The 25,833-nt window shown below is 35.4% G+C and overlaps 1 protein-coding gene across 1 annotated transcript; it reads right to left on the reverse strand.

Annotated features, from left to right (window-relative positions):
* Window positions 1–4,735: 4,735 nt before the first annotated feature.
* Window positions 4,736–22,573, reverse strand: ANKRD60 (ankyrin repeat domain 60). Its single transcript, XM_074288680.1, has 6 exons — window positions 22,256–22,573; window positions 19,811–19,941; window positions 18,916–19,081; window positions 15,776–15,940; window positions 13,720–13,861; window positions 4,736–4,988 (listed from the first exon to the last, which is right to left on the reverse strand). The coding sequence occupies exons 1-5, from the start codon at window positions 22,539–22,541 to the stop codon at window positions 13,800–13,802; spliced, it is 810 nt and encodes a 269-aa protein (XP_074144781.1). The 5' UTR covers window positions 22,542–22,573; the 3' UTR covers window positions 4,736–4,988; window positions 13,720–13,799.
* Between the last annotated feature and the right edge of the window lie 3,260 nt (window positions 22,574–25,833).

Genomic DNA, 25,833 nt, shown 5'->3' on the forward strand with positions numbered 1-25,833 from the left:
TACTTACAGGGATTCAACCCGCAGAGGCACCTGATTTATGTATACAAATATTCATGAAGTAATCTGAGATTCAACTACTGTACCACTCTCCATCCTGTGGAATATACAGGGCTGCATCCTAGGTGAGAGCAAGTAGGAATGGGAGGCCAAAATTTTGTTTTTCATCCTACTCTTAGGTACTCATTGTGCTTACTCCATTCACAAAGGTGTGATTGCTTCCTTTAGACTATTAAAATAGTTAACTTCAGGATTGCATTAGAAAAGAAAGCTTTTACCAAGGATCTGAAAGCTGCAAGCTAAAGTTCTTCATCTTCCCACTTCCCATTCACCACCATACTCCTACTTAATGGGAAAAGATCTATCACCATATAGATTATATTTTTGTAGTAGAATCAGAACTAGTCCCTCTATCTGAATTTGGACAAGAACAGGATACTAGAAAGTTCCCTCTATCCACAACCCAAGGATTTAGGGAAAGAAAAAAAAAAGTTTTTGCTCAAAAGATTTATCTTCCAGTGTCAATGAATGAGTCATTGATGTCTGGTACTCAATAAGGAGGATAAGATCGTCACTCTAGTTTCCATCTGACAGAAATTCAATAGAATCTTATCCTCTTTAAATTTCCTGACAAGTAGAGAAGAAAAATGACCACTTGATTTTCATTATATTTCAAGAGGCACCTTTTGCTAGCTTTACCGTTGCTTCAGTTGTTCAAATCTTGAGACTGCTTTTATAGCTCATCTTTTCTATGGCAAGGAAGACTTCCTTTTTGCATCTGACTCATAAACGCACAGGCTCTCAAGATGTCCATTCAGATATGTCCCTTCTACATCATTATTTTTACTTAAGTATGTTTCCTGTTGCAAATTTTAAAATAAGCTTAAAAAGTATACAAAAAAGATGTTTAGAAAAAAACAGGGGGACTCTTTAATGGCTATTTACCCAAGGAAAAGTTTTACAAAGATGGAACAAACTTGCATGAATAAATGGAAATGGGTAGGGTCCATGTGTCTTCATGCCTTTCAGTAACGGTCTATGATACTTTTAAGTTTTCTGAAAAGTAATCTGCTAAAAAACATCACCTCCTTTCTGATATTACTTCTCTGTCTTCCTTTCTGAGGTGAAGTTCCAATTTTCCATAGTAATTCCAATTGCATTCCTTCAAAGGTGAATGCTGTTTTGTGAAGTATATATTATTATATTTTCTCTGATGTTCATCTCAGCGGCAATCAGGGAGTAAATTACCATCTCTGTGCAGATGACTCCCAAATCTACATATCCAATTTTGATCTCTCTCTCTCTCTTGAGTTTCAGTCCCAAATCTCCAAATCCCTATTTGATATTCATATATTTGGATGTCCCATAAGCATTACAAACTCATGTCACAGAACTAATTGATGGTTTCCCTAAACACATTCCTCTCCTCCTAACTTCTCTATTTATGTCAAAGGTATAATTATTCTTCTAAATACCCAAGCTTGCAATTTAAGAGTCATCTACTATTCAATCACTTTGATCTCCCATAGACAATTATCAAGTTTTTTATTAAGTCTACCATTTCAACATTTCTTGACTCAATTCTCTTTTTTTCTACTCATAGACAAATAGCCTTTTTTTCAGGTTCTCATTACCTTCCAGACTATTTCATATACTCCTCTTTGGGATCCCCTCATCTAGTCTATCTCTTTTCAAATCATCTTCTAGCTGCCAAATTAGTATTGCTAAAGCACAAATCTTACTAATGCCATTCCTTGGCTTGATAAGCCTCAGTAACTCCCTATTGCCTTTTGATTAACATATAAACTCTTGTTTGGCATTTAAAATCCTTTACAATCTATCTCAACCTATCTTTCTTTCTTTTTGAAAATAGCTTTTTACTATTCCAAATTCATGTAAAGATAGTTTTCAGCATTCACCTTTGCAAAACCTCATGTTTTAAAATTTTTATCCCTCCCTTCCCCCCCCACTTCCTCCCATAGACAGCAAGCAATCAGATTTAATTGGGAGTTTTTAATCTATTCTTTTTTTAGCTTTTTTAGTTGCATACTCCCTTCATTGATCTTCTCTTTCTCTATTTTACTCATGTAAGCATGTAGTGATATAAAATTTCTTCTAAGAACTACTTTGGCTGCATTCCATAAGTTTTGGCATGTTTGTTCCATTATTATCATTCTCTTGGATGAAAGTATTAATTATTTTTATGATTTGTTGTTTGACCCATTCATTCTTTAAGATTAGATTATTTAGCTTCCAATTACTTTTTGGTCTATTTTTCCATGGCCCTTTTTATTGCATCATGATCTGAAAATGATGAATTTATTATTCCTGCCTTTCTGCCTTTGATTGTGAGGTTTTTATACCCTAATACATGGTCAATTTTTGTGTAGGTGCCATCTACCACTTAAAAAAAAAGTACATTTCTAGCCCCAATCAATTTTCTCTAAAGGTCTCTCATACCTAACTTCTCTAAAATTCTATTCACCATTTTAACTTCTTATTTTGTGGTTAAGATTTATCCAAATTCTGAAAGAGGGATGTTGAGATCCCCTACCAGTATAGTTTTCTGTCTATTTCTTCTTCCAAATCACGTATCTTCTTCTCTAAAAATTTGGATGCTATACCACTTAGTGCATATATGTTTAGTACTGATATTTCTTCATTATCTATGGTACTTTTAGCAAGATGTAATTTTCTTCCTTTTATCTTTTAATTAGATCTATTTTTGCTTTTGCTTGATCTAAGATCAGGATTACTATCCCTACTTTTTTTTTTTTTAACTCTAGCTGAAGCATAATAGATTCTACTCCAGCCTTTTACTTTTACTCTGTATGTATCTCTCTATTTCAAGTGTGTTTCCTTGTAAACAACATATTGTAGGGTTCTGGCTTTTAATCCAGTCTGCTATCCACGGGAGACTTAATTCCATTCACATTCCCATTAAAATTACTAATTCTGTATTTTCTGCCATCCTATTTTTCCCAAGTGTTACTTTTCTTATTCCTTGTATGCTTTCAACTTATCTTTTAAAGCTAACTAAATACATTCACACTCATTGGCAGCTAAGTGGTGCAGTGGATATAGTAGCAGGCCTGAACTCAGGAGAACTCATTTTCTTGAGTTCAAATTCTGCTTCAGACACTTATTAGCTGCATGACCCTGGGCAAGTCCTTTAGCCCTATTTTCCCTAACTTTCCTCATTTGTAAATTGAGCTGGAGAAGGAAATAGCAAACCACTCCAGTATCTTTCCAAAAAAAAAAAAAAATTGAAATGGGGTCAGCAAGAGTTGGACACAAATGAACAATAGATTTTTGATAAATGTTGAGTCACTGATTTACATGTATTTTTGTAATTATTTTTAAGTTGAGCATAAGAAGTATATTAATGACAATAAAGCAATAAGAAAGATTTTATTCCCTTTTAAAAGAAATTGATCTTGGATCAAAGTTCTACCAGAACTTTTCTTTGGATACAATCAAGATTATACATAATCTTATGCATACACTTACATATACTTATATGTGTATGAGAATACATATATATACAAATGTTATATATTCTATGTGTGGATCTATTCCATAAATGTATATGTACTTTTATAAGTCATATGTTTTTCATAGGAAAAAGTTTTGACGTGTCATGTAACTACTGGAATTCTAACAATATTCATTTAAGATCTTCAATTAAGCAAAAATGAAGAGTCTTTGGCAGAATTATTTGGAAAGACAGGAAAAAATCCTCATCAGAATAGAGTTTTCATTCTGCCATTTTTTGCAAATAATGATATATTTCAAACAGAATAAGAATATATGTATGTTACAGTAAACTAATGAAGATACTCTTAATTAGATACCTTTCTTAATATCCAAAGATGTTTTCTGGTACTACTGACTCATTTTCAGTAAAGTTTGTTAAATTATGTAGTTTTTTCATAATAGGATGAATTATATTAATCCCTCTATAGTGTCACATATTTTCAAGTGAACACATTTGCAAGAAGGCTGACAGGTCTAGAAATGTAGGTAGGAAAAAGATGAAAGCTAATGGGCTCCTACTATGATTCAGTGGGTTAATCTCATAAGCACTGAGTTATAAACAATTGAATTAACCAAACCTAATAGATTATATTGGAAGAAGAAGAAAAGGGTTTCAATGGAGATACCATAAGGGTCAAGTAACTGAGAAGCATGTTTAAGTCACAAGGCCTAGTAATCTAAATGTTGAAGTTTGAAGGCTATTCAAACAGGAACCTATGCCATCTGGGACTTGTTCTGTTAGCCCTTGTACCTTATAGGAGCACTTCAATAATAAAAATATCATAGATAAAACCTCTGATTTTCATGTATATGTTTATGTCCATGTTATACTTAAAACATAAATTTATATATTCATTCAATATGCCTACTCACATATTCATCCTTTGTTAAAAAAAAATTTTAAACTTACATTGCAACATTAAAACTTGGGGTGAAAAAAGTTATCCTTAAAGTGTAAAGAAGAAAAATAATCCTTAGTCTTATAATGAAACATCTATAGTGTTACAAACTCACCACAACTTGATGACCCTTGGCACCTCATTTAACTTCTCTTAGCATTGGTTTCCTCATCTATAAAATGGGGATAGTAATATCATATTATCTGCTTCATAGAGTGGTTATAAGGAAAGTATTTTGTAACCCTTAAAGCATTTTTAAAACACACACTTCAATCAGTATTAGTAAAACCACTGAATGCATATTTTCTCCCAAGAATAAGTTCTTTAACTCATGCAGATCTTTTGAAGTTTAAGATGTTACATAAAGGGCAATACTTAATAGCATTTTAAAATGCACTTATAAAAACCGGTGTTCATCTGAATATTGACTGATCCTACAATGCCCTCTGCTGGAAAATTCAATAACTGAATGCAGATTCCACAATGCATTGTAGTACTGTCCATTCTTCTGTCAAATTAATTGAATTTTCTTCTTCAGTCAAAAATATTTCAAATCTAAGAGAGAAAAAAAAAATTAAAGTTACTTTTTCCATGTTCATAAACACACTATCCTGTTTTAGGGGGGAAATAATTTTTAAATAAAAGAAAACAGTTCAGACATAACTATATTTCTATATTTTCTAGAAATTCATTTTGCTTTCTAGGCCTTGGAAGTACATTGATGTTCAAGTCATCTTATCATTTAAAGTGTACAAAATATTTGTACCATAAAGTACAACAGTAGAGCAATATAATGACAGGGTGGTGGGGCCTGGTATTGTGTCTTATACATACACTAATTAGCTATGTCAGTTTAGTAAAGTCATTTTACATCTCTGGGCCTATTTCATTCCTTAAAAGGAGATGAGACTAGATTATCTTTTGGAGTTCATTCACTTCTATAATCCTATGTGAGTTTATAATAAACGAAAAAGTCAAGCTTAATGGAAGGGTAGAGGCAAGCCTTGAAATTTGGGTGAATCTTACTGAGACAAATTGAACAGGGTCAGAGATAAGCAGGGACAAATGTAGGATTTTCAAGGCTCAGCGCTCTAGCATGAAGAAGGCTGTTCGATCAGTGTAAAATTGTCTAATATTAATAAAAATATTAAGGGGGCAAATTAAGGGACAGAAAGAACCTGGAAGAATCAGGGTGGCTGTGGAAATTAGAAGCATTTTTGCATTCATCAAAACAAGATGACTAAGGAATCCACATCCAAAGAGCAATAAGATTGGGAATCATGGAGTAGGAGAAAGTAGGATAATCAAAATGTTCCAGGATTAGGTTTTGTTTTTTGTTCTTTCTGGAAAAAAGAACTAAAGATTCCACTAGTGGAACCAACCAAAATCTATCTAGTTTGAGTATCATTCCTTAGTATCCACTAAGGCTGAAAGGAGAAAAGAAAAAAATAGAAAATATATAGTTTTCTGGCCAATTTTTGTTTATATATTAAAATTGGGCTTAGATATTAGGACTCAGTTAATTCTTTTATTTATTTTTTTATTTAATTTTATAATTATAATTTTTGACAGTACATATGCATGGGTAATTTTTTTTTACAACATTATCCCTTGTACTCATTTCTTTTCTGAATTTTCCCCTCCCTTCCTCTATCCCCTCCCCTAAATGACAGGCAATCTCCCATGCATGTTAAATGTGTTACAGTATATCCTAGATACAATATATGTGTGTAAAACCAAATTTCTTGTTGCACAGTAAGAATTGGATTCAGAAGGTAAAAGCAACCTGGGTAGAAAGACAATAGTGCAAACAGTTTACACTCAATTCCCAGTGTTCCTTCTCTGTGTGTAGCTGATTCTGTCCATCACTGATCAATTGGAACTGAATTAGATCTTCTCTTTTTTGAAGATATCCACTTCCATCAAAATACATCCTCATATTGTTGTTGAAGTGTATAATGATCTCCTGGTTCTGCTCATTTCACTCAGCATCAGTTCATGTAAGTCTCTCCAAGCCCCTCTGTATTCCTCCTGCTGATCATTTCTTACAGCGCAATAATATTCCATAACATTCATCTACCATAATTTACCCAACCATTCTCCAATTAATGGACATCCATTCATTTTCCAGTTTCTAGCCACTACGAAAAGAGCTGCTACAAACATTTTGGCACACACAGGTCCCTTTCCCTTCTTTAGTATTTCTTTGGGATATAAGCCCAGTAGTAGCACTGCTAGATCAAAGGGTATGCACATTTTGATAACTTTTTGGGCATAGTTCCAAATTGCTCTCCAGAATGGTTGGATTCTTTCACAACTCCACCAACAATGCATCAGTGTCCCAGTTTTCCCATAGTCACTTCATTATTCATTATTATTTTTTCCTGTCATCTTAACCAATCTGGCAGGTGTATAGTGATATCTCAGAGTTGTCTTAATTTGCATTTCTCTGATCAATAGTGATTTGGAACACTCTTTCATATGAGTGGAAATACTTTCAATTTCATCATCTGAAAATTGTCTATTCATATCCTTTGACCATTTATCAATTGGAGAATGGTTTCATTTCTTTTAAATTAGAGTCAATTCTCTATATATTTTGGAAATGAGGCCTTTATCAGAACCTTTAACTGTAAAAATATTTTCCCAATCTTGTTTGCATTAGTTTTGTTTGTACAAAAGTTTTTTAATTTGATGTAATCAAAATTTCCTATTTTGTGATCAATAATGATCTCTAGTTCTCCTTTGGTCACAAATTCCTTCCTCCTCCACAAGCCTGAGAGGATAAATTATCCTATGTTCCTCTAATGTATTTATGATCTCATTCTTTATGCCTAAATCATGGACACATTTTGATCTTATCTTGGTATATGGTGTTAAGTGTGGGTCCATATCTAATTTCTGCCATACTAATTTCCAGTTTTTCCAACAGTTTTTGTCAAATAAGTGTTAGGTTCTTACTATGTGCTAAGTTGGTACTTAACAATTCTCTAGCTCAGGGTTCACACCTTTACTTCACACTTTTAAAAGGAGTTCTGAAAAGGAGTTTACACCTTTAAAAGGAGCAAGTTCATTGGTTGTAAGTAGTTCCCACAAGCCCCTGGAGTATCCACAAGTCCATTCTCTAGGAGGATAAAAGAGGAGGGCAGTTGGGAAGGAAGCAGTTTGGATTGGGATAAGGACAAGACTTCCCAGGAGAACTTCAGGGAAGTTCAAGGAGATTCACAGTCAGGATTCAGGAAGAAGGATTCAAGATTCCACCTTCGTTCTGGTTGGAGGCTCCAGAAGCCTCCCAAGAAACCTCCTCTCAGAGAAGGATTATAATTGAGAGACAACAGGAAACTATAAATAATGAATTCTTATCCCAAAAGTTGGGATCTTTGGGTTTGTCAAAAACTAAATTGCTATAGTTGTACACTATTTTGTCCTGTAAACCTAACCTATTCCACTGATCAATTAGTCTATTTCTTAGCCAATACCAAATGGTTTTGGTGACTGCTGCTTTATAATATAGTTTTAGATCAGGTACAGCTAGGCCACTTTCATTTGATTTTTTTTTATTAATTCCCTTGACATTTTCTACCTTTTGTTCTTCCATATGAATTTTGTTATTTTTTTCTAGGTCATTAAAATAGTTTCTTGGGAGTCTGATTGGTAAATAAATAGATTAGTTTATCTTTATTATATTCACTCAGGCTATCCAAGAGCACTTAATGTCTTTCCAATTATTTAAATCTAACTTTATTTTTGTGGCAAGTGTTTTGTAATTTTGCTCATATAATTCCTGACTTTTCTTTGGTAGAAGGATTCCCAAATATTTTATACTCTCAACAGCTGTTTTGAATGGAATTTCTCTTCGTATCTCTTGCTGTTGGATTTTGTTGGTGATGTATAAAAATGCTGAGGATTTATGTAAGTTTATTTTGTATCCAGCAACTTTGCTAAAGTTGTGAATTATTGCTAATAACTTTTTATTAGAATCCCTGGGGTTCTATAAGTATACCATCATATCATCTACAAAGAGTGATAGTTTGATTTCCTCCTTGCTTACTCTAATTCCTTTAATCTCTTTCTCGACTCTTATTGCCAAGGCTAGCATTTCTAATACAATACTGAATAGTAATGGTGATAGTGGGCAACCTTGTTTCACTCCTGATCTTACTGAAAAAGGCTCCAGTTTATCCCCATTACATATGATGCTTATTGATGGTTTTAAATATATGCTCCTGATTATTTTAATAATACTCCATTTATTCCTATACTCTCAAGTGTTTTTAGTAGGAATGTATGTTGGATTTTATTAAATGCTTTTTCTGCATCTATTAAGATGATCATATGGTTGTTAATTTGATTATTAATATGGTCAATTATACTAAAAATTTTCCTAATATTAAACCATCCCTGCATTCCTGGTATAAATCCTACTTGGTCATAGTGTATTATCCTGGGGATGATTTTCTGAAGTCTTTTTGCTAATATCTTATTTAAGATTTTAGCATCAATATTCATTAAGGAGATTGGTCTATAGTTTTCTTTCTCTGTTTTCACCCTACCTGGTTTAGGTATCAGTACCATATCTGTGTCATAAAAGGAGTTTGGTAGGACTCCTTCATTCCACATTTTTTCAAATAGTTTATATAACATTGGGGCTAATTGTTCTTTAAATGTTTGATAGAATTCACATATAAATCTATCTGGTCCTGGGGATTTTTTCTTAGGGAGTTGATTAATAGCTTGTTCTATTTCTTTTTCTGAAATGGGACTATTTAAGCAATTTACTTCCTCCTCTGTTAATCTGGGAAGCCTATATTTTTGGAGGAAGTCATCCATTTCACTTAAGTTATCAAATTTATTGGCATAAAGCTGGGCAAAGTAACTCCTTATTATTGCTCTAATTTCCTCTTCATTAGTGGAAAGTTTCCCCTTTTCATTTTTAAGACTTACAATTTGATTTTCCTCTTTCCTTTTTCTGATCAGATTTGCCAAAGGTTTATCTATTTTATTGGCTTTTTCATAAAACCAACTCTTAAGTTTTATTTATTAATTCAATAGTTTTTAAACTTTCAATATTATTAATTTCTCCTTTTAATTTTAGAATTTCAAGTTTAGTATTTAGTTGGGGGTTTTTAATTTGGTCTTTTTGTAGCTTTTTAAGTTGCAAGCCCCATTCATTGATCTTCTCTTTATTTTATTCAAGTAAGCCTCTAAAGATATAAAATTTCCCCTTATAACCGTTTTAGCTGCATCTCACAAATTTTGGTATGATGTCTCATTGTTGTCATTATCTTGGGTGAAATTATCAATTGTTTCTATAATTTGCTGTTTCACCCAATCATTCCTTAAGATGAGATTATTTAGTTTCTAATTATTTTTTGGTCTATTTATCCCTAACTTCTTGTATGTAGTTTTTATTATATCATATCTGAGAAGAAAGCATTTACTATTTCTGCCTTCCTGCATTTAATTTTGAGATCCTTATGTCCTCATATATGGTCAATTTTTGTGAGAAGAAAGTATACTCCTTTCTATCACCATTCAGTTTTCTCCAAAGATCTATTATACCTAATTTTTCTAATATTCTATTTACCTCTTTAATTTCTTTCTTATTTATTTTGTGGTTTGATTTTTCTAATTCTGAGAGTGCAAGGTTGAGATCTCCCACTATTATAGTTTTGCTGTCTATTTCTTCTTGCAACTCTCTTAACTTCTCCTTTAGGAAGTTAGATGCTATACCACTTGGTGCATATATGTTTAGTATTGATATGGCTTCATTGTCTATGCTACCCTTTAGCAAGATATAGTTTCCTTCCTTATCTCTTTTAATTAGATCAATTTTTGCTTTTGCTTGATCTGAGATAAGGATGGCTACCCCTGCTTTTTTGACTTCACTTGAAGCATAATAGATTCTGCTCCCGCCTTTTACCTTTACTCCATAAATATCTCCCTGCTTTAAATGTGTTTCCTTTAAGCAAAATACTGTAGGGTTCTGACTTTTGACCTAGTCTGCTATCCACCTCCGCTTAATGGGAGAGTTCATTCCATTCACATTTACAGTTAAAATTACTAATTCTGTATTTCCTGCCATCATATTATCCCCAGATTATTCTTTTTTTCCCCTTGTCCCCCCCTGAATCCCTTCCCCAGTATTAAACTTATGGGCCCCACTTGTGTCACGCAGCCCTCCCTTTTTATTATCCCTCCCCACTCCTTTTAAATTCCTTCCCCTTTCTTGTATCCTTCCTTTATTACTCTTTTCCTTTTTCCTTTTCCTCTCCCCCCTTTTAATGAGGTGAGAGAGAATTCTTTGAAAAACAAATATGTCAATTATTTACTCTTTGAGCCAACTCTGATGAGAGTAAGATTCACACAATGTTCCTCCCCTCTCTAAATTCCCTCAGATATAAATTTTCTTTGCCTCTTCCTGGGATGTAGTTTCCCCCTTTATATCTCCCCCTTTCCCATTTTCTGACACTATCCCCTTTCCATTTCTACTTCACTTTTTTATGTTATATCAGTAAAACCAAATTATACACGTGGACTTTCTGTATATCCACAACAGAAATACAGTTCTCAAGTGTTTCTTTTACCTTTTTTCTGCTTCTCTTAAGTCTTGTGGTTGGAAATCACATTTTTTTGTTTAAATCTGGTATTTTTCTTAGAAACAAATGGAATTCATCAGTTTCATTAAATGTCCATCTTCTTCCATGGAAGAAAATGCTAAACTTAATTGGGTAGTTTATTCTTGGCTGCATTCCTAGTTCTTTTGCCTTTCAGAATATCAGATTCCAGGCCCTTCGATCCTGTAAGCCAGATCTTGAGTGACCCTTATTGTGGCACCTCAATATTTGAACTGTTTTTTCCTGGCTGCTTACAATATTTTTTCCTTAGTCTGATAATTCTGTAGCTTGACCACAATATTCCGTGTTTTTTTTTTTTTTTTTTTTTTTTTGGGGGGGGGGTCTTTTTCAGAAGGTGTTTGATGAATTCTTTCAATGCCTATTTTACCTTCTGGTTCTATTACTTCTGGGCAGTTGTCTTTGATGATTTCCTGTAAAATAGAATCTAGGCTCTTTTTTTTTTTTCATCATAATTTTCAGGAAGTCCAATAATCCTCAGATTATCTCTCCTAGAGCTATTTTCCAGGTCTGTCGATTTTCCCAGTAAATATTTGATGTTTTTCTCCAGCTTTTCATTTTTTTGGTTTTGCTTGACTGATTCTTAGTGTTTCAATGAATCATTCATTTCTATTTGTTCAGTCCTGATTTTTAATGATTTTTATTTTCTTCATTCGCTTTTTTTACTTCTTTTTTTATATGCCCAATTGAGTTTTTAAATGAGTTATTTTGCTGTATGGATTTTTTTTTGCATTTCACTATTTTTTTTAGTGAGTTATTTTCTTTTTCCAATTCACAAATCCTAGTTATTTTCTTTTTCCAATTCACAAATCCTACTTTCTTGGGAATTCTTTATCTTTTCCAATTCACAGATCCTACTTTCCTGTGATTTTTTAACCTTTTCCAATTCACAAATTTTGTTTCCCTGCACTTCCTATGAATTATTTATCTTTTCCAATTCAAATTTCAGGATGTTGTTACTCTCTAATATAGCTTCTCTTTCCTTTGCCCATTTTTCTTCTCTCTTTTCAGGTCTTTAATAAGTCTCTTCTAGGAGAGAGTTATGTGATGGGGGCCAGGTAACATTCCCTCTTCACGGTATTATCTGGAAACTGTTTGCTGTTAGTCACTTCGGGGTTGGAAACCCGCTCCTTTTCTTTATAGAAGCTGGCAATTGTTCTCTTCATTTTTTTACTCATTTTTAAAAACCTATGGGGTCTACCTTCAGGGTAAGGAGGTTACCAACTTCCTGTGCAGAATAGGGATAGAATGGATGGCAGCTGTCTCGTGAATGAGCTGCAAAGGTACGAGGGTACTCTGGGAGAGAGTTCCCCCCCACCAGAAGTGATTTAGAACTGGTTAGCACGGCTGGGCTGTGGGAGTGCCCAGTGAAGAACTCCTGCTGTGTAGCCTAGCGACTAGGCTAAAGGCTGAACAATGAAAGTGTCACAACCCCAGGCCAAAGCCCTCCCCCCACCCCCCCACCCCCACCCCCAAGGCTGTGGATATTAGCAGTGGATCAGCGAACAGCTCAAGCACATAGACTGGAGGTGTCTTTGCCCCGGAAGCATAGTCACTGTTGCAGAAGTTTCACTGCTATGGAAGTTCTACTGCCTCAGGCCAAGCCCCCCCATTATGCAGATTAGAGGCTGCCCCGGGCTGTGTCTCACTGCCTTGCAGATTCTTAACTGTCCCAGGGAAAAGCCCCAGACAGCAGAAGGCATGCTGTGATCTGTGCTGAGTCAGTTCCAGTTTGGGGTAACTATAGGCAGTTTCTGGCGTTTTGTTTTTTTTTTTTTAAGTGGCTTGATACTCTGCTGATCTGCTGTTTTGCAAGCAGAGTAGAGCAATCAGCCTATGCCAGATTCCTCTGTCTCTGTAGCTTTTCTAATCCCAGAGACCTCCCCAGCCCGATCTGCACAATATGCTAGCCTAGTTCTATCACTGTCTGCACCAGTCTTTTTCCTCACCCCTCAGGACCAATCTTTTCTGACGAAATTCCAGATTCTCTTTGGCTGGTAAGCTGTTGTGTTTCTAATTTTTGTGGTTTTTACCAGTCCAGTGCTATTTTTGAGGCTGAATTAAATAGTTGGTATTGAGGGTAAGAGAGAGCTTAGAAATTTGCGTGTATCTTCTCCACCATCTTGGCTCCTCCCCAACTCCTTTATTTCTAATCATTTGTTCCCTTTGTACTTTACCTTAGTTTATTGGAAAAAGTCTAATTTTGTTTTGATGGGGATGTAGAGGTAATATAGTATAATGGAAAAATATTGGATTTGGAATACTAAAACTTGAGATTGAATCCTAGGATTTCTATTTGATTGATCTTAAGCAAGTCACTTAGCATCTCAGGGAACTCATTCTACAAAACTAGGTGTTGGAACAAGATTTTAAGGCTCTTTCCATCCTGTTATCCTAGGAAATAGTCACCTTTCATCAAGCAGAAGCTAATTTCTTAAGGTTCACTAATTTTTTCCATTTGGCTTTAAGAATATAAGCTACAGGACAGGACAAGAGAGAGAGCAAGTTGGAAGTGTGTATAAACAAGGTTGATCATTTACATTAGGCCCCTGCCAATGGAGCACGACTTTGCATGAGCTATTATAGAGGAAAGTGGAAAGGGTAGTGAAAGTCACTGCTGGAGGAGTGTTGCAAATTATAACTCTACTTACTTCATGATATACATCTATGGTTCCAGGCATTATAACACAGGGGAGCACCAAGGACTCCAAGCTCTTCCACACTTTGACTTCTACAGTTTTCCAGATGTGCCAGGACTCCTTCTTCTCCATAAGATCAACTGGAGTGGTGTACCTGAGACCAAGACAGATGGTTATTACTTACAACTCCCCGCTTGTGAACAAGGTTGTTTCTCTCAGCTCTCTTGGTTAGTAGGGGAATGAGAGCAGATTTGAAAAGGAGTATTAATGAGGATATCAATCATCTATGTGTAAATCTATGTCATGCTGTATTGAATATGGATCTTTTTTACTGTACCTACTTATATAACCCCAAGATACTCTGGCAGTGCAGTAAAATAATTTCTCTCTTTTAAATGTCTGAGTGGACATGTTCTTCTAGAAGGAGTAGAAAGAAGATAGATATTACAGGAGACTATTACAAGAATATTACAGAAGTGAAAGAGAAAGTTTATGTCCCCAGAAAGCTAGCTTTTGGAAGATAAAATACCTGGCTCCGCTGGCATCAGCAAAACTGTCTGAGGAATTGTATGTTTTATGGGCTCCAATTTATATAACAGTTTGTTCTTATGCTCAATTCACTGTTAGGTATCCTGAAAGATATTTTGTCACAAGGACAACCTTAAATTACATCTACTGACATTCTGCCAAAATATGACAGATCCCTAGACTTGTTTTAGAAAGAATGGGTTTGATTCCTATTTTTCAATGATCCTGGAGGAACAGTAGAGTTTAGCAGAGAGAGAGTTGGCCTCAGAGTCAGGACAACTTTGGTTAAATCTTGCTTCTGACATATACTGGCTATCTGACCTTCCACAAGTCACTCAGTACTGACATTACTGACACTATCAGGATGTAAATAGATACCTGAATTGGTTGATGGAATTTCCCCATGTTGGGAGTTCCCCAAATCAGTGGAATCACAGGTCTAGTCCCTAAGTAAGGATTCTACATTTTTGGGAGGCTTCTCTCACAGAAACATGTATATGTTTCTACTATATGCGCCAATTTTTATCAATATCACAAAATCCTATGCAGAAAAGAGAAACAATTTTCACTGTTTTATGAGTTGTTAGTAAATAGCAGAAGGAGCTGTTATAGCAATAATAATGTTCAAAATAACTAATGTACTACTTCCATTTACTAAACGATGTCGATAGGGGAATAAGGTAATTGTTTATTATATCCTTCCCCCAAGCCTTATAGGATAACCATAGAAACAGCATCAAAAAATATTCAAGGTAACACACTATTTGTCATTTGTGTGCAACTATATGCTTGAGAAGTTGGACTACAAAATGAAATTCTATAGCTGAACAGAACATAAAAAAATCTACTACAATCAACATGCTTCTGACATTCTCATGCATAGCCAAATTACCTTTGATATTTAAACCAAATTAAGAGAGTAGTGTCACAGCAGGTGAAATGAGAGATCAGGAAACCTGATTTCTAATCCTGATGTGTTTGGTCCCCCCCTCTCCTCCAAAAAACAAACAAACAAAAAAAAAAACCTTTCATGATAGATAGAGTGGGTTTTATTACCACTTTACAGATGAGGAAATTGAGGGCCAGAAAGTTTAAATAGCTTGTCCATATCAAATTATTAGGAGTGTAAAGCCGGAGGTTCAAAACAAGGTCTCCTGACTGAGTCCATGATTTTTCCCCACTATATTGCTTCTTAATATCTGGATCATCTTGGGCAAGTCTCAACCATTTTCAGCCTCAATCTTCTCATCTGTAAAATGAAGGTGTGGAAAGAGGCAGAAGGCCTCTAAGGATCTGTCTATTTTAATGATAACTCTCTTTAATTGGACTTCTTCCATTTTTTCATTGGGACCATCTTGGATTGAACTTTTAAAATTTCCCAAAGTAAACACGGGCATTCAAAATTTTGAGAGTGAGACTCAAGACTTTATACATTGCCCTTTTCAGAAGGGTATTGGACGAGGTTTTGATTTGAAGAATCCAAGATTTGCTCTTTTCAACTTGACGTGATACAGGTAGAGTGTCTGGGTACCCCGCTTACGCTTGAAGCGGCGTGCTATTTCTATTGGTGTTTCTCCCTTAAAGTCCTTCTCAGCGAGAGGTGCTCCATAATCAAGAAGGAGATTTATACAGTTGACATGTCCCATGGCTGCAGCAACATGAAGAGGAGTTCTGCCCACTGGTGTTTTGGCCAGACAATTAGCACCTGCAAAAATAAATAGGCCATACAGCAGAGTTTTGTTTTTGTTTGTTTGTTTGGCTTTTTTACCCATGATGCAAAATAGCACATACATTCTAGAAAAACAGGAAAGACAGAACAAGTATGCAAATTCTTTTAAAATACTTTCTTTTAAGATTAGCAAAATTATAATACTAATAAATGTGTTTCTTAATAAAATTATGAGCTCCTTGCAGATAGGGCCAAGTCATAGAAGTCACAGGCCTGCTGCTTTGGTGTCTCATCTCTAGTGAGGTGGACACCTAATAGGAGTATAATAAACAACAAAAAGATAGCTAGGTTGGTATCTCAGTGGAGATAGTGCTGAACCTGGTGTCAGGAAGGGCTGACTTGTTAAAATTTAGTCTCAGATACTTACTTGCTATATGATGTTGGGCAAGGCACTTTACCTCTTTTTGCCTTAATCCACTGAAGAAGAAAATGGCTAACAATATCTTTGCCAAGAAAAATCCATGGACAAATATAGTCCATGGACTTACAGAGTTGGACATGACTGAACAATTGAATAACGAGAATAAAGTACCAATTATGCAGAATTCTATTCAATTTGAGTCTTCTCTGTAGAAGGCTTGACAGTAGATATTGAGGTATGTATAGGGGAGGTGTCAGGGAGAATGGTATAGTCAATAAATATTTTATATTTAATGCTTAAAAACAACGCACATAAACTAGGCACACATTTGATTTTGTTTTTGTTCATTTGTAGTGTTTAAAAATTTTAATATAGGTTCTTATAATGCTGATGTCACCAGTAATCTTTCTCATCCCTTCCAAAAAAAAAAAAAAAAAAAAAAATAAGGTCAGCTAGAATATTTTGCATGAGTTTAAGTCAGTTTCACTATGAAAACAACTAGGAAAATTCTACTTAAGATATGACCAAAATTTCAAATGCATCAAAGTCTTGTGGGTTAAGAAAATGCCTATTTTATCTTAAAATGTAAAAAATCCGGGACAGCTAGGTTGTGTAATGGTTAGAGCACCAGCCCTGTCAGGAAGACCTGAGTTCAAATGTTCAAATCTGGCCTCAGATACTTAATACCTCCTAGCTGTGTGATCTTGGGCAAGTCATTTGCCCCAATTGCCTCAGCAAAAAAAAAAAAAAAAAAAAAAAAAAAAAAAAAAGTAAAAAATCTAGAATAGTAATGTACAAAAGTTTTGATATTATGGAAGTCTACAACGTTTAAGTGGATGGAAAAAAAAATTATCATCTGATGATAGATTCACAGAATTTAGAAGTAGGAAGTATCTTTGAGATAATAAGATTTTTAAATCATAATTTACAAATAAGAAAATTGGAGCCAGAAATGAAGTGGCTTGCCAAAGATCACTCATATGATAGAAACCTAGTCCTTATTCCAAATCCAAGAACCTTTTCTATTATGCTCATTACAGTCATTTTAAAAAATTATAATTTATTTATATGATTCTTTAAATTTATAAAGTACTTTCTGTTCATAAATCCCTAATACAGTCAGTTCAAAAATAATTAACTCTATTTTAGAGATGAGGAAATCAGAAGTCATAGTGTGATTGGTCTAGGGTGGAGAAATTATTAAGTGTGAGAGGCAAGGCTCTAAAGCAAGGCCTTCTGCATCCAAGATCCTAGATGCTAGATATGCTAGATGGCACAATGGCCTTAAGTCAGGAAAATTCATCTTCCTAAATTCAAAATGTGAATATATATACTTACTATGTGAACCCAAGCAAGTCATTTAACCTTGTCTGTCTCAACTTCCTCATCTGTAAAATGACTGGAGTAGGAAATGAAAAACAACTCCAGTATTTATTTTTTTTTTTGCCAAGAAAATTCCATAACGGACTCACAAAAGTTGGACATGATTGAAAAAATGACCAAAAACAAAAATTCAAGACCATTATACAGCAAATAAGTCTTGGGAAAACACACTCTGCTTCATTGTGTCGTCAATTCTACTCCTCCACTTCTGGAATGGTTAAGGATTGCTTGGCATGGTCTTACCACTAAGCCTAGACCATTTGTCTAAATTGATATTGCATTGGGTTTTTTCATCTCTAATACAATTAATTATAATATAAAATGATACATAAGCTTATACATTTATTGCAAAGCTAAATTTTGAGCTCTAACTTTACTCAATAAGTGCATAAGGTTTGCATAGGGCACTGTGCTAGATGCTAGGGAATTTATTTCAATCTGTGAACACATATTAAATATCTACTGTGTCAAGTATTGTGCTAGGTGCTAAAAATACAAAAACAAAACAAAACAAAAAATTCCCTGCTTAAAAATATCAAAATATTTTGAGATGATGAAGTTGAAGTTGGGTTGGGTTGAAGGTACTGAATCCCAAGGTCTCAAAAGCTACTCTGCAACATACAAAGTGAAGTATATGCAGAAGATTAGAAAAAATTATTAGTGTTAAAAAGGTGTAAAGTTGGTAGACTTTTAATGGGATATTAATAGGATTTAATAGGATATTAAGATGGAGGCAGCTAGATAGCTCAGTGGATAGCACACTGATTCCTGGAGTTAGAAGACTTTAGTTCAAATCCTGCCTCAAACATTTACTATCTGTGTGACCCTGGGCAAGTCATTTAATCCTGTTTGCTTTAGTCTACTGGAGGAGGAAATGGCAAACCACCAAGAAAATCCCATGGACAGTATTGTTGAGCTATAGTCCACAGTTTCACAAAGAGTAAAATATGACTGAACAACAGGATATATAAAATAGAACCACCAAAATATTCATATCTTATTCTTTGTTTCAAGTATGAAAAGGAGATCATAATATCTACCTTAGAGGTAGATCCTTGTGAGGATCAAATGAGATATCGGGAAAGTGCTTAACATGGTACCTGCCACATAATAGATACTTAATGTTTATCATTCCTCCTTGAAAGTCTTATGAATATACTAAGAATTAAAGAAGATAAATTATAAGCTTTTGAGGTATTGGTATTACCATTTTCTAGGAGAAAACGTACAGCGTCAGCATGGCCTCTATGTGCTGTGATATACAGAGCTACAAAAGCTCTGTCAGCTATCCACTCTTTATATTTTTCTGCTCTTAAACATAAAGAATGTGGAGTTCTGTATAGAGAATCTTCAGTAACACCTAAACAAGATAACTGACAAGAAAAAATGGAATTACCATGTAATAGGTAAATTATATTAAAAACTAAGAATACTTAATTAAGTTCAGAAACACTTTATTAGGGGAAATGTTAAATCTTCTATACAAAACAAAGTACGTGATGACAATAAAAAGGCATGATGCCCTAAATGAAAACTTGGAAAATACTCTGAAAAGAATTAAGTGGCACTAAAAATAATAACAATCACTGGAATTTAAATAGCATTTACTATGTATAAGGTGCTTTACAAATATTATCCAGATGCTTTACAAATATTATCTCATCGGATCCTTGCAACAACTACAAGAATTAGGTGTTTGCGTCCTCATTCATTTTGAGGAAACTTAAGCAAATGATATTAAATGGCTTGTCTAAGGTCACAGAGTTAGTGTCTGAACCTGGATTTTAAGTCAGATTTTTCTTTTGTCAGACCCAGTGCTTTATCCACTATACCACCTGTCTTAATTTGCATAATACTATGTAAATGTGTAGGAAATACTGATATGTTTTGAGAAAGTGAAGAAAACTTGTTGGGTGCTCAAGGGAAAACAGTTCAAATCAAGAATTAGAAAAGAAATATTATGTCACATTTAGTAAACAAGGAAGACATTCTTCTGTATTTAATTTATGTAAATGTTTAAGAAAAAACTTCAAAATATACTTCTCTAAAATTTACATTTGATTCATAAAGAATAACATTCATTTAAAGAAGCATGAAAACACCTTACTAGCGTCCCCTTCCACAGCAGCCATAACAAGTTCTTGCCATCCATCCTGATGCCAAATACACAATGAAACAATTCCACCAGGAACAACATCATGGTACCCTAATGTGGAATCATCCATCAAAATTCCTACAGGAAAATTCCCCCACAAAAAAATAAGATATTAGATATAAATTTATCAGACTAAGCAACTAAGGAGATATTTGATATAAAAATTTGAATTTTGTAAACAAATCTCACCTGATGGATTTGTACAAGTCAACTTTACTTTACTTACAGGTTTTTTAAAAATGTAATTTGGTTCATATACCAGTAACAAAAGCCTAATAAAATATAACTGACAATTTTAAAAGAAAAGTTTTCAACCATACTATGGAAAGATGCAGAGGGTCAATAAAATCATTATATGAAGTGACTCCTTTGAAAGTGGGTCTATTCAAAGATATTGTACTGTTATACATTATTTTACACATAATGTAAACTATTATTCAATTATTAGCTGCTAATGGGATAAGAATGCTGCATTTTTCAAAAATGTTTGCATGTTAATGGAATGCTCACAAGGGCTAACCCAAATATAATAATATGACTAATGTTGGAATGAATTTGTAATGGGCATGTAGATCATGTAATCACGTCATCAAAACATGTGGATGTCACAGAGTAGCACTTGTATATTATACAGTTTGGACTTGAACTGTTGTTTTCAACTGTAATGCAATTTTTATTAAATGTTCTCTTAAAAGTTAACTACGTCCCCATGTTCTTCTAAGTATCAAGCTGCTTTTTCATAAGTAGCAAAAAAATAAACATCAATCCAGTACTGATACAATTGTTATAAATTCAAAATGAAAAGAATGAGATTCAATATTCTATAAATGAAAACTTTATCTATAGTATATGTTAACAGGAACTTGGGCTAATGTTTCTAAACAGGTAATTAATTAGAACACTCATCAATTAGGGTCCTGTTTATAGTGTCAGAGGATAATCATGAAACTGAATAAAGACCCTATCCCTTCACAAAAACTCTAAAACAAGATAGTAAGATTGATATTAAGACTGCTTGATATTCCCCATAAGGGGAAAAATAGTACAATCAAACGATTATTTGTATTTTTAATGAATCTTTAAAATTGATAATTGACTGTTTAATATGTTAAGATTCAAAAAGACTTTTTATATAGCACTTTAAAGTTTACAAAGAATTTTCCACTTAACAACCCTGTGAAATTAGTACAATTATTATTCCTTTTCTTTTATGCTGAGGAGACAGAATCAGAAAGGTTAAGTGCCTTGTCCATAATCACAAAGTTACAATTAGTAAGTGGTAGAACTTAAATTCAAAGCTAGGCCTTTGGACTTCAAGTCCAGTACTTTTGTCAATAGGCCATTTTGCCTCCATGTTAGCATCAATATCCTTCAAAGGATCCAAGGGCCTTTCCTTCTGTACCCCATGTAAACTCCTGGAGAAAATGGGAAAATGGGAAGTATTCTTTTATTTTGTGAATGTTTGTTGAATTGTTTTAATCAAGAGTAAATGCTTCCTCCTTGCCAAAGTTTTTTTTGAGTTTTATAAGCATTTGAATGCTTAGAGTACATTCCAAGCTGATGCAGTGCTAGAAGAGGAATTTTACCAAAGTTTTTGAGTCCTGGCATCATTTCCATACTACTGGAATCAAAAGACCACCTTAGGGAAAATATTAGTAACAAAGTAAAAAGTTTTGAAACCAAAACGGATGCCACTGGTTTTAAAATATAAAACTCAAATTTCTCCTATAGGGCTTCTTAAAAACTTTTCATCTAATTTCATTATCTAAAAGACAAAGTAGTTTTACCATATATATATGTATGTATATATATATATATATATATATATATATATATATATATATATATATACACACACATATATGAAACATTTGGCAAAACTACTTTGCAGTCCATCCATCTTTCTCTCCAATGCATCCTTATCCCTGCAAAAATCAGCTCTTCAAATTCCCCCGGCCCAATTTGGAGCCAAAAGACTTTTTTTTTAAATTTCCATGCTTCCTTGAAGCCTCTTGTTTCGAGTCGGGGAGATGGATAGTGCACTCAGATTCCTAGAATTCTGGCAACAAGGAAAGAAGAAAATCATGGTCCTCAAATGTATGAGGCACTAAGGGCGAAGGAAGCCATCGTGTGAACTGGGATCCTGAACTTGACCAGGATGGTGAGGTCCGATTAGACACTTAAGACACTAATCCCCCCCCCCCCCCAAAAAAAGCAGCAGGATCTGGGGTCTCGACTCTAAACCGGGCGAGAGGGGCCTCAGATCGTGAAGACTGGCCAGAGGGGCCTGGGGCTCAGGCAGGACGTGGGGACAGATGGGGATGCTCGCGGGGAGATGCAGGGTGGATCCCCAGAAGGGGCAGCGGTGGGCGGGCCGCACGCGAGGCGACACCTTGGTCCAGGTACAAGAGGCGCTGGAAGTGGAAGGGAATCCCGGCCATCAGATCTAACTTCTCCTTCAGCTCCCGAATGGTAGTGTCGCCGTGGCAGCCGGCCACCCGGTACATCTCTCCAGTCTCTTCCAGGCGCACGCGCAGAGTGAAATATTTACAGATTAAATTGGGGCACCGGCTCTGCGAAGAATGTTTAAGTCTCCAGGGCGAGCGCCCCCGCCGGAAGGCTCGCGGGAGCTTCGGAGAGAACTGCAGCGTCCCGGGAAGCGGTCCCTGATCCAGCATCCCAGTGCTCAAGTGCAGCCGCGGCCCCGAGAACCCACCCCCCCCGCGCCCGACCCCGAACCCACGCCCGACCCCGAGCCCAACCCCGACCCCAAGCCCCCCCCCCCACCCCGAGCTTGGGCCTCAGCCTCAGTCTACATTGGGACTCACCGCGCCTGCGCAGAGCAAAATACATTAGGCGCCGCCCGCGTTGCTATCGGCAACGGGATCCCTCTCCCTTTTGGGGCCTTATGAGGAGAGCACTAGGGCATACGTCTGCTGGGGACCCAAACGGGGGCTGGGAGGGGTAGGAGTTGCTGGAACAGAGCCGCGTCGGAACCACGTGGCGTCGTAAGCCATCTTTTGGGCCATCCTTCCATCTCCATCTGTCTCCATATTAGCATCATCAACATAATTTAAATAATCCAAAAGAATCCCCCAACCTTCCCACCCACCCCCGTAAGCCTTTCTAGGGCAGGGATGCTCTTTTTTGTCTCTCAAGTCTTCAACACATAAAACGTTTGTAGAGTTCACTTAAGTGCTTGCACCGTGTCATAATTGTTTGATGTAATGGCCAAAATAAAATCCCCTGCTAACTGGAACAAGGCTTTTCCCTCGCAGGTGCTCCTGAGCTCACAATATACCCTCCAAGCATGAGATGATCAGTATTGATACAGGCGTTCCTAAAGCCGAGGAACCGAGGTCCAGACCGAGAACTCACCCAAGGTCACCCAGACAACCAGCATCAGGGCTTGGAGCTCGCCAATCGCTGATCCTCCCATTAGAAGTCGGGATGGATTTAGGAGAAAAGCCCTGTCTAGCCCGGGGACCACTGAGCTGGGAAGGCACTAGATACCAAGGCCAGGCCCTGTGCTACCTCTAAGCTCAGAGGGCTCCTTATACTCAGAGGAGACAGGAAGATGGATTCTTTGACCAAGAAAAACACAAAATACTTCAAGTCTATGAGTGTTCCTCCTTCATCCTCCATGGTGGTTTGTCAGGCAATAAACAATATCTATCATATCTCAGCTCTTTCTGAGGCTACCTGCAGAGAGCCTGGCGAAGGCTCAGCCTTTTTTTTTTTTTTCCTGAGGCTGGGGTTAAGTGACTTGCCCAGGGTCACACAGCTAGGAAGTGTTAAGTATCTGAGGTCAAATTTGAACTCAGATCCTCCTGACTTCAGGGCTGGTGCTTTATCTATTCCACCATAGCTGCCCCAAAGCTCAGCCTATTAAGGACGATTTTGGCAAGAATTTTCCCAGCAATGACGAAGAGACACCCCTTTGTGATTGTTAAAGAGATGATATATTTATCTTTGTAGAGATGGACAATGGAGGTATTCTTGAACTCCTGAGGGTTAACCTCCTCTTGTCATATAACTCTGAAAGTTTCATTTAGCCTTTGTATAAGGAATGGACACACATACCTGCTCATTTTTTTTATAATTCTTTTCAATTTTTTATATTTATATAAGCACCTTTGTATATATCTAACTATATGTCAGATATACATACATATATTTCATATTGGTATATGTGTATGTGTGTGTATAAGTTATCTAGAGTTCAATATTGATATACAAGCTGTCCCCAAAATCAGTGCCATTTTTTATCTCTCTCCATATATACATACATATATAGAGAGAGAGGTGGTTGTTCATTCATCTCATTATTTGTAATTCTTTCACAACTGTATTAGGGATTTTCTTGGCAAAGATACTGCAATGGTTTGCCATTTCCTTCTCTAGCTCATTTTACAGATGAGAAGGCTGAAGCAGAGTCTTGCCTCGAGTTACACAGTTAGTGTCTAAGAGTGGATTTGAACATATGTGTATATATGTATGTACAGGTACATATTTATGCATATGTGTGTGTATGTTTAAGGGAAAGAGAGAGGAGGAGGGGAAAGGAGGGAGGGAGAGAGAGAAAAATGAATCCTTCAGTCTATGACAACCCAAGAAAAAACTAAATTCGAAATGGTCCATAAAGCCTCTGTGTCAGCCTCCAATTCTGTATCAATGGTGATAGAATAGTAGAAAAAGGGGACCATGGAATGCTAAGAATCAAATTTTTTTTTTACCATCAATAAACAATTTAACTATGTTGCTGTTTGTTGGTACACTAAATATGAGATCCATGTCCAATATTACTAATGACTAGACTTCTGGAAGAACTGAATTTCACATTAATTTTACATTTGTACATAATATGCTTGTATATTTGTAAACAATGTGTAAATATTTACATGTAATTATATAAATACAAATATAAAATTATTTTACACATCGTTTAGATATGGAGAGATGGATAGATTTTCTTATGTTAATGAGTTGGCCATATAACAAGAATGAGGTTTAACAGTTGGACTGAGAATTACACATGAACAAATGGGCCAAGTGCTATATCACTTCCCATATGTTAAAAAAAAAAAAAAAAAAAAAAAAAAAAAAAAAAAGGCTTCCAAGATATTGAGTAAAATGTTAAGGTAATGTATAGATAGGAATTATACAGAATGAGAATTGATTAAGTTAGATATATGCATCTTTGGAAGACAGTCTATCAACAACTATCAAAGTTTTGTTCGAGTTCTGATAATTGGATAATGTGATGAATTAATCCTTATTTCAATTTAAGATTTTTATCAGTCTAATACTTGGAGGGATGTCATGTAGATGAGAGGTTCAATATCATCTATTATTAATAACCTTAATAGTAACTTCCATTTCTAAGGAATTTTAAAATTTTATAAGACTTTACATATATTTTTCAGTTCTTGCAACAAGTCTCTGAGGCTGGTGCAGCAGGTTCACAGATGGGGAAAACTGAGGCACAGAGTTTATTATAAGCAATCACGCAAATATGTATATTGTGTGTGAACATGTGTATATATACATATGTATACATACATGTATGCATACACACATGCATTTATGTATCTTTCAGGATTTGCTAATTTTTTCCCTGATAATTCTGATAAGCAGTGACTTACCCAAGGTCAATTGTCATATAATGAATGAGTGTAAAACGCAGCATTCAAAACTGTCATGAAAGAAAAAAAGAACTGCTTTTATTATCAAATGATGTGGGTTCAAAATAGTGTCTTTATATTTGGACAAATCCCTTCACCTCTAGGCATCTATTTAGAGATCATTCAGTCCATTCCTTGTATTGTATATAAGGAATCCAAAGTTCTTATGAGCTCAATATCCAATGATCTTAAATTGAAGATTTGTTTTAAAGAAAAAAAATCCCCGACAATTTTTTTTTGGGGGGGTTAGTCATTTCAGTTGTATGAGACTCATTTTGGGGAATTT

The sequence above is a fragment of the Sminthopsis crassicaudata genome, chromosome 2 (assembly GCF_048593235.1).
Source record: "Sminthopsis crassicaudata isolate SCR6 chromosome 2, ASM4859323v1, whole genome shotgun sequence".
NCBI classification, from domain to species: Eukaryota; Metazoa; Chordata; class Mammalia; order Dasyuromorphia; family Dasyuridae; genus Sminthopsis; species Sminthopsis crassicaudata.

Bases quoted from the DNA above. Each gene is read 5' to 3' on its own strand.
- ANKRD60 (XM_074288680.1), bottom strand. From the start codon at position 22,541: ATGCTGGATCAGGGACCGCTTCCCGGGACGCTGCAGTTCTCTCCGAAG. The intron at 19,942-22,255 runs GTGTCGCCTCGC...ATTTTCCTGTAG, and splicing joins CCTCTTGTACCTGGACCAAG to GAATTTTGATGGATGATTCC. The intron at 15,941-18,915 runs GTAATACCAATA...TTATTTTTGCAG, and splicing joins ACGTTTTCTCCTAGAAAATG to GTGCTAATTGTCTGGCCAAA.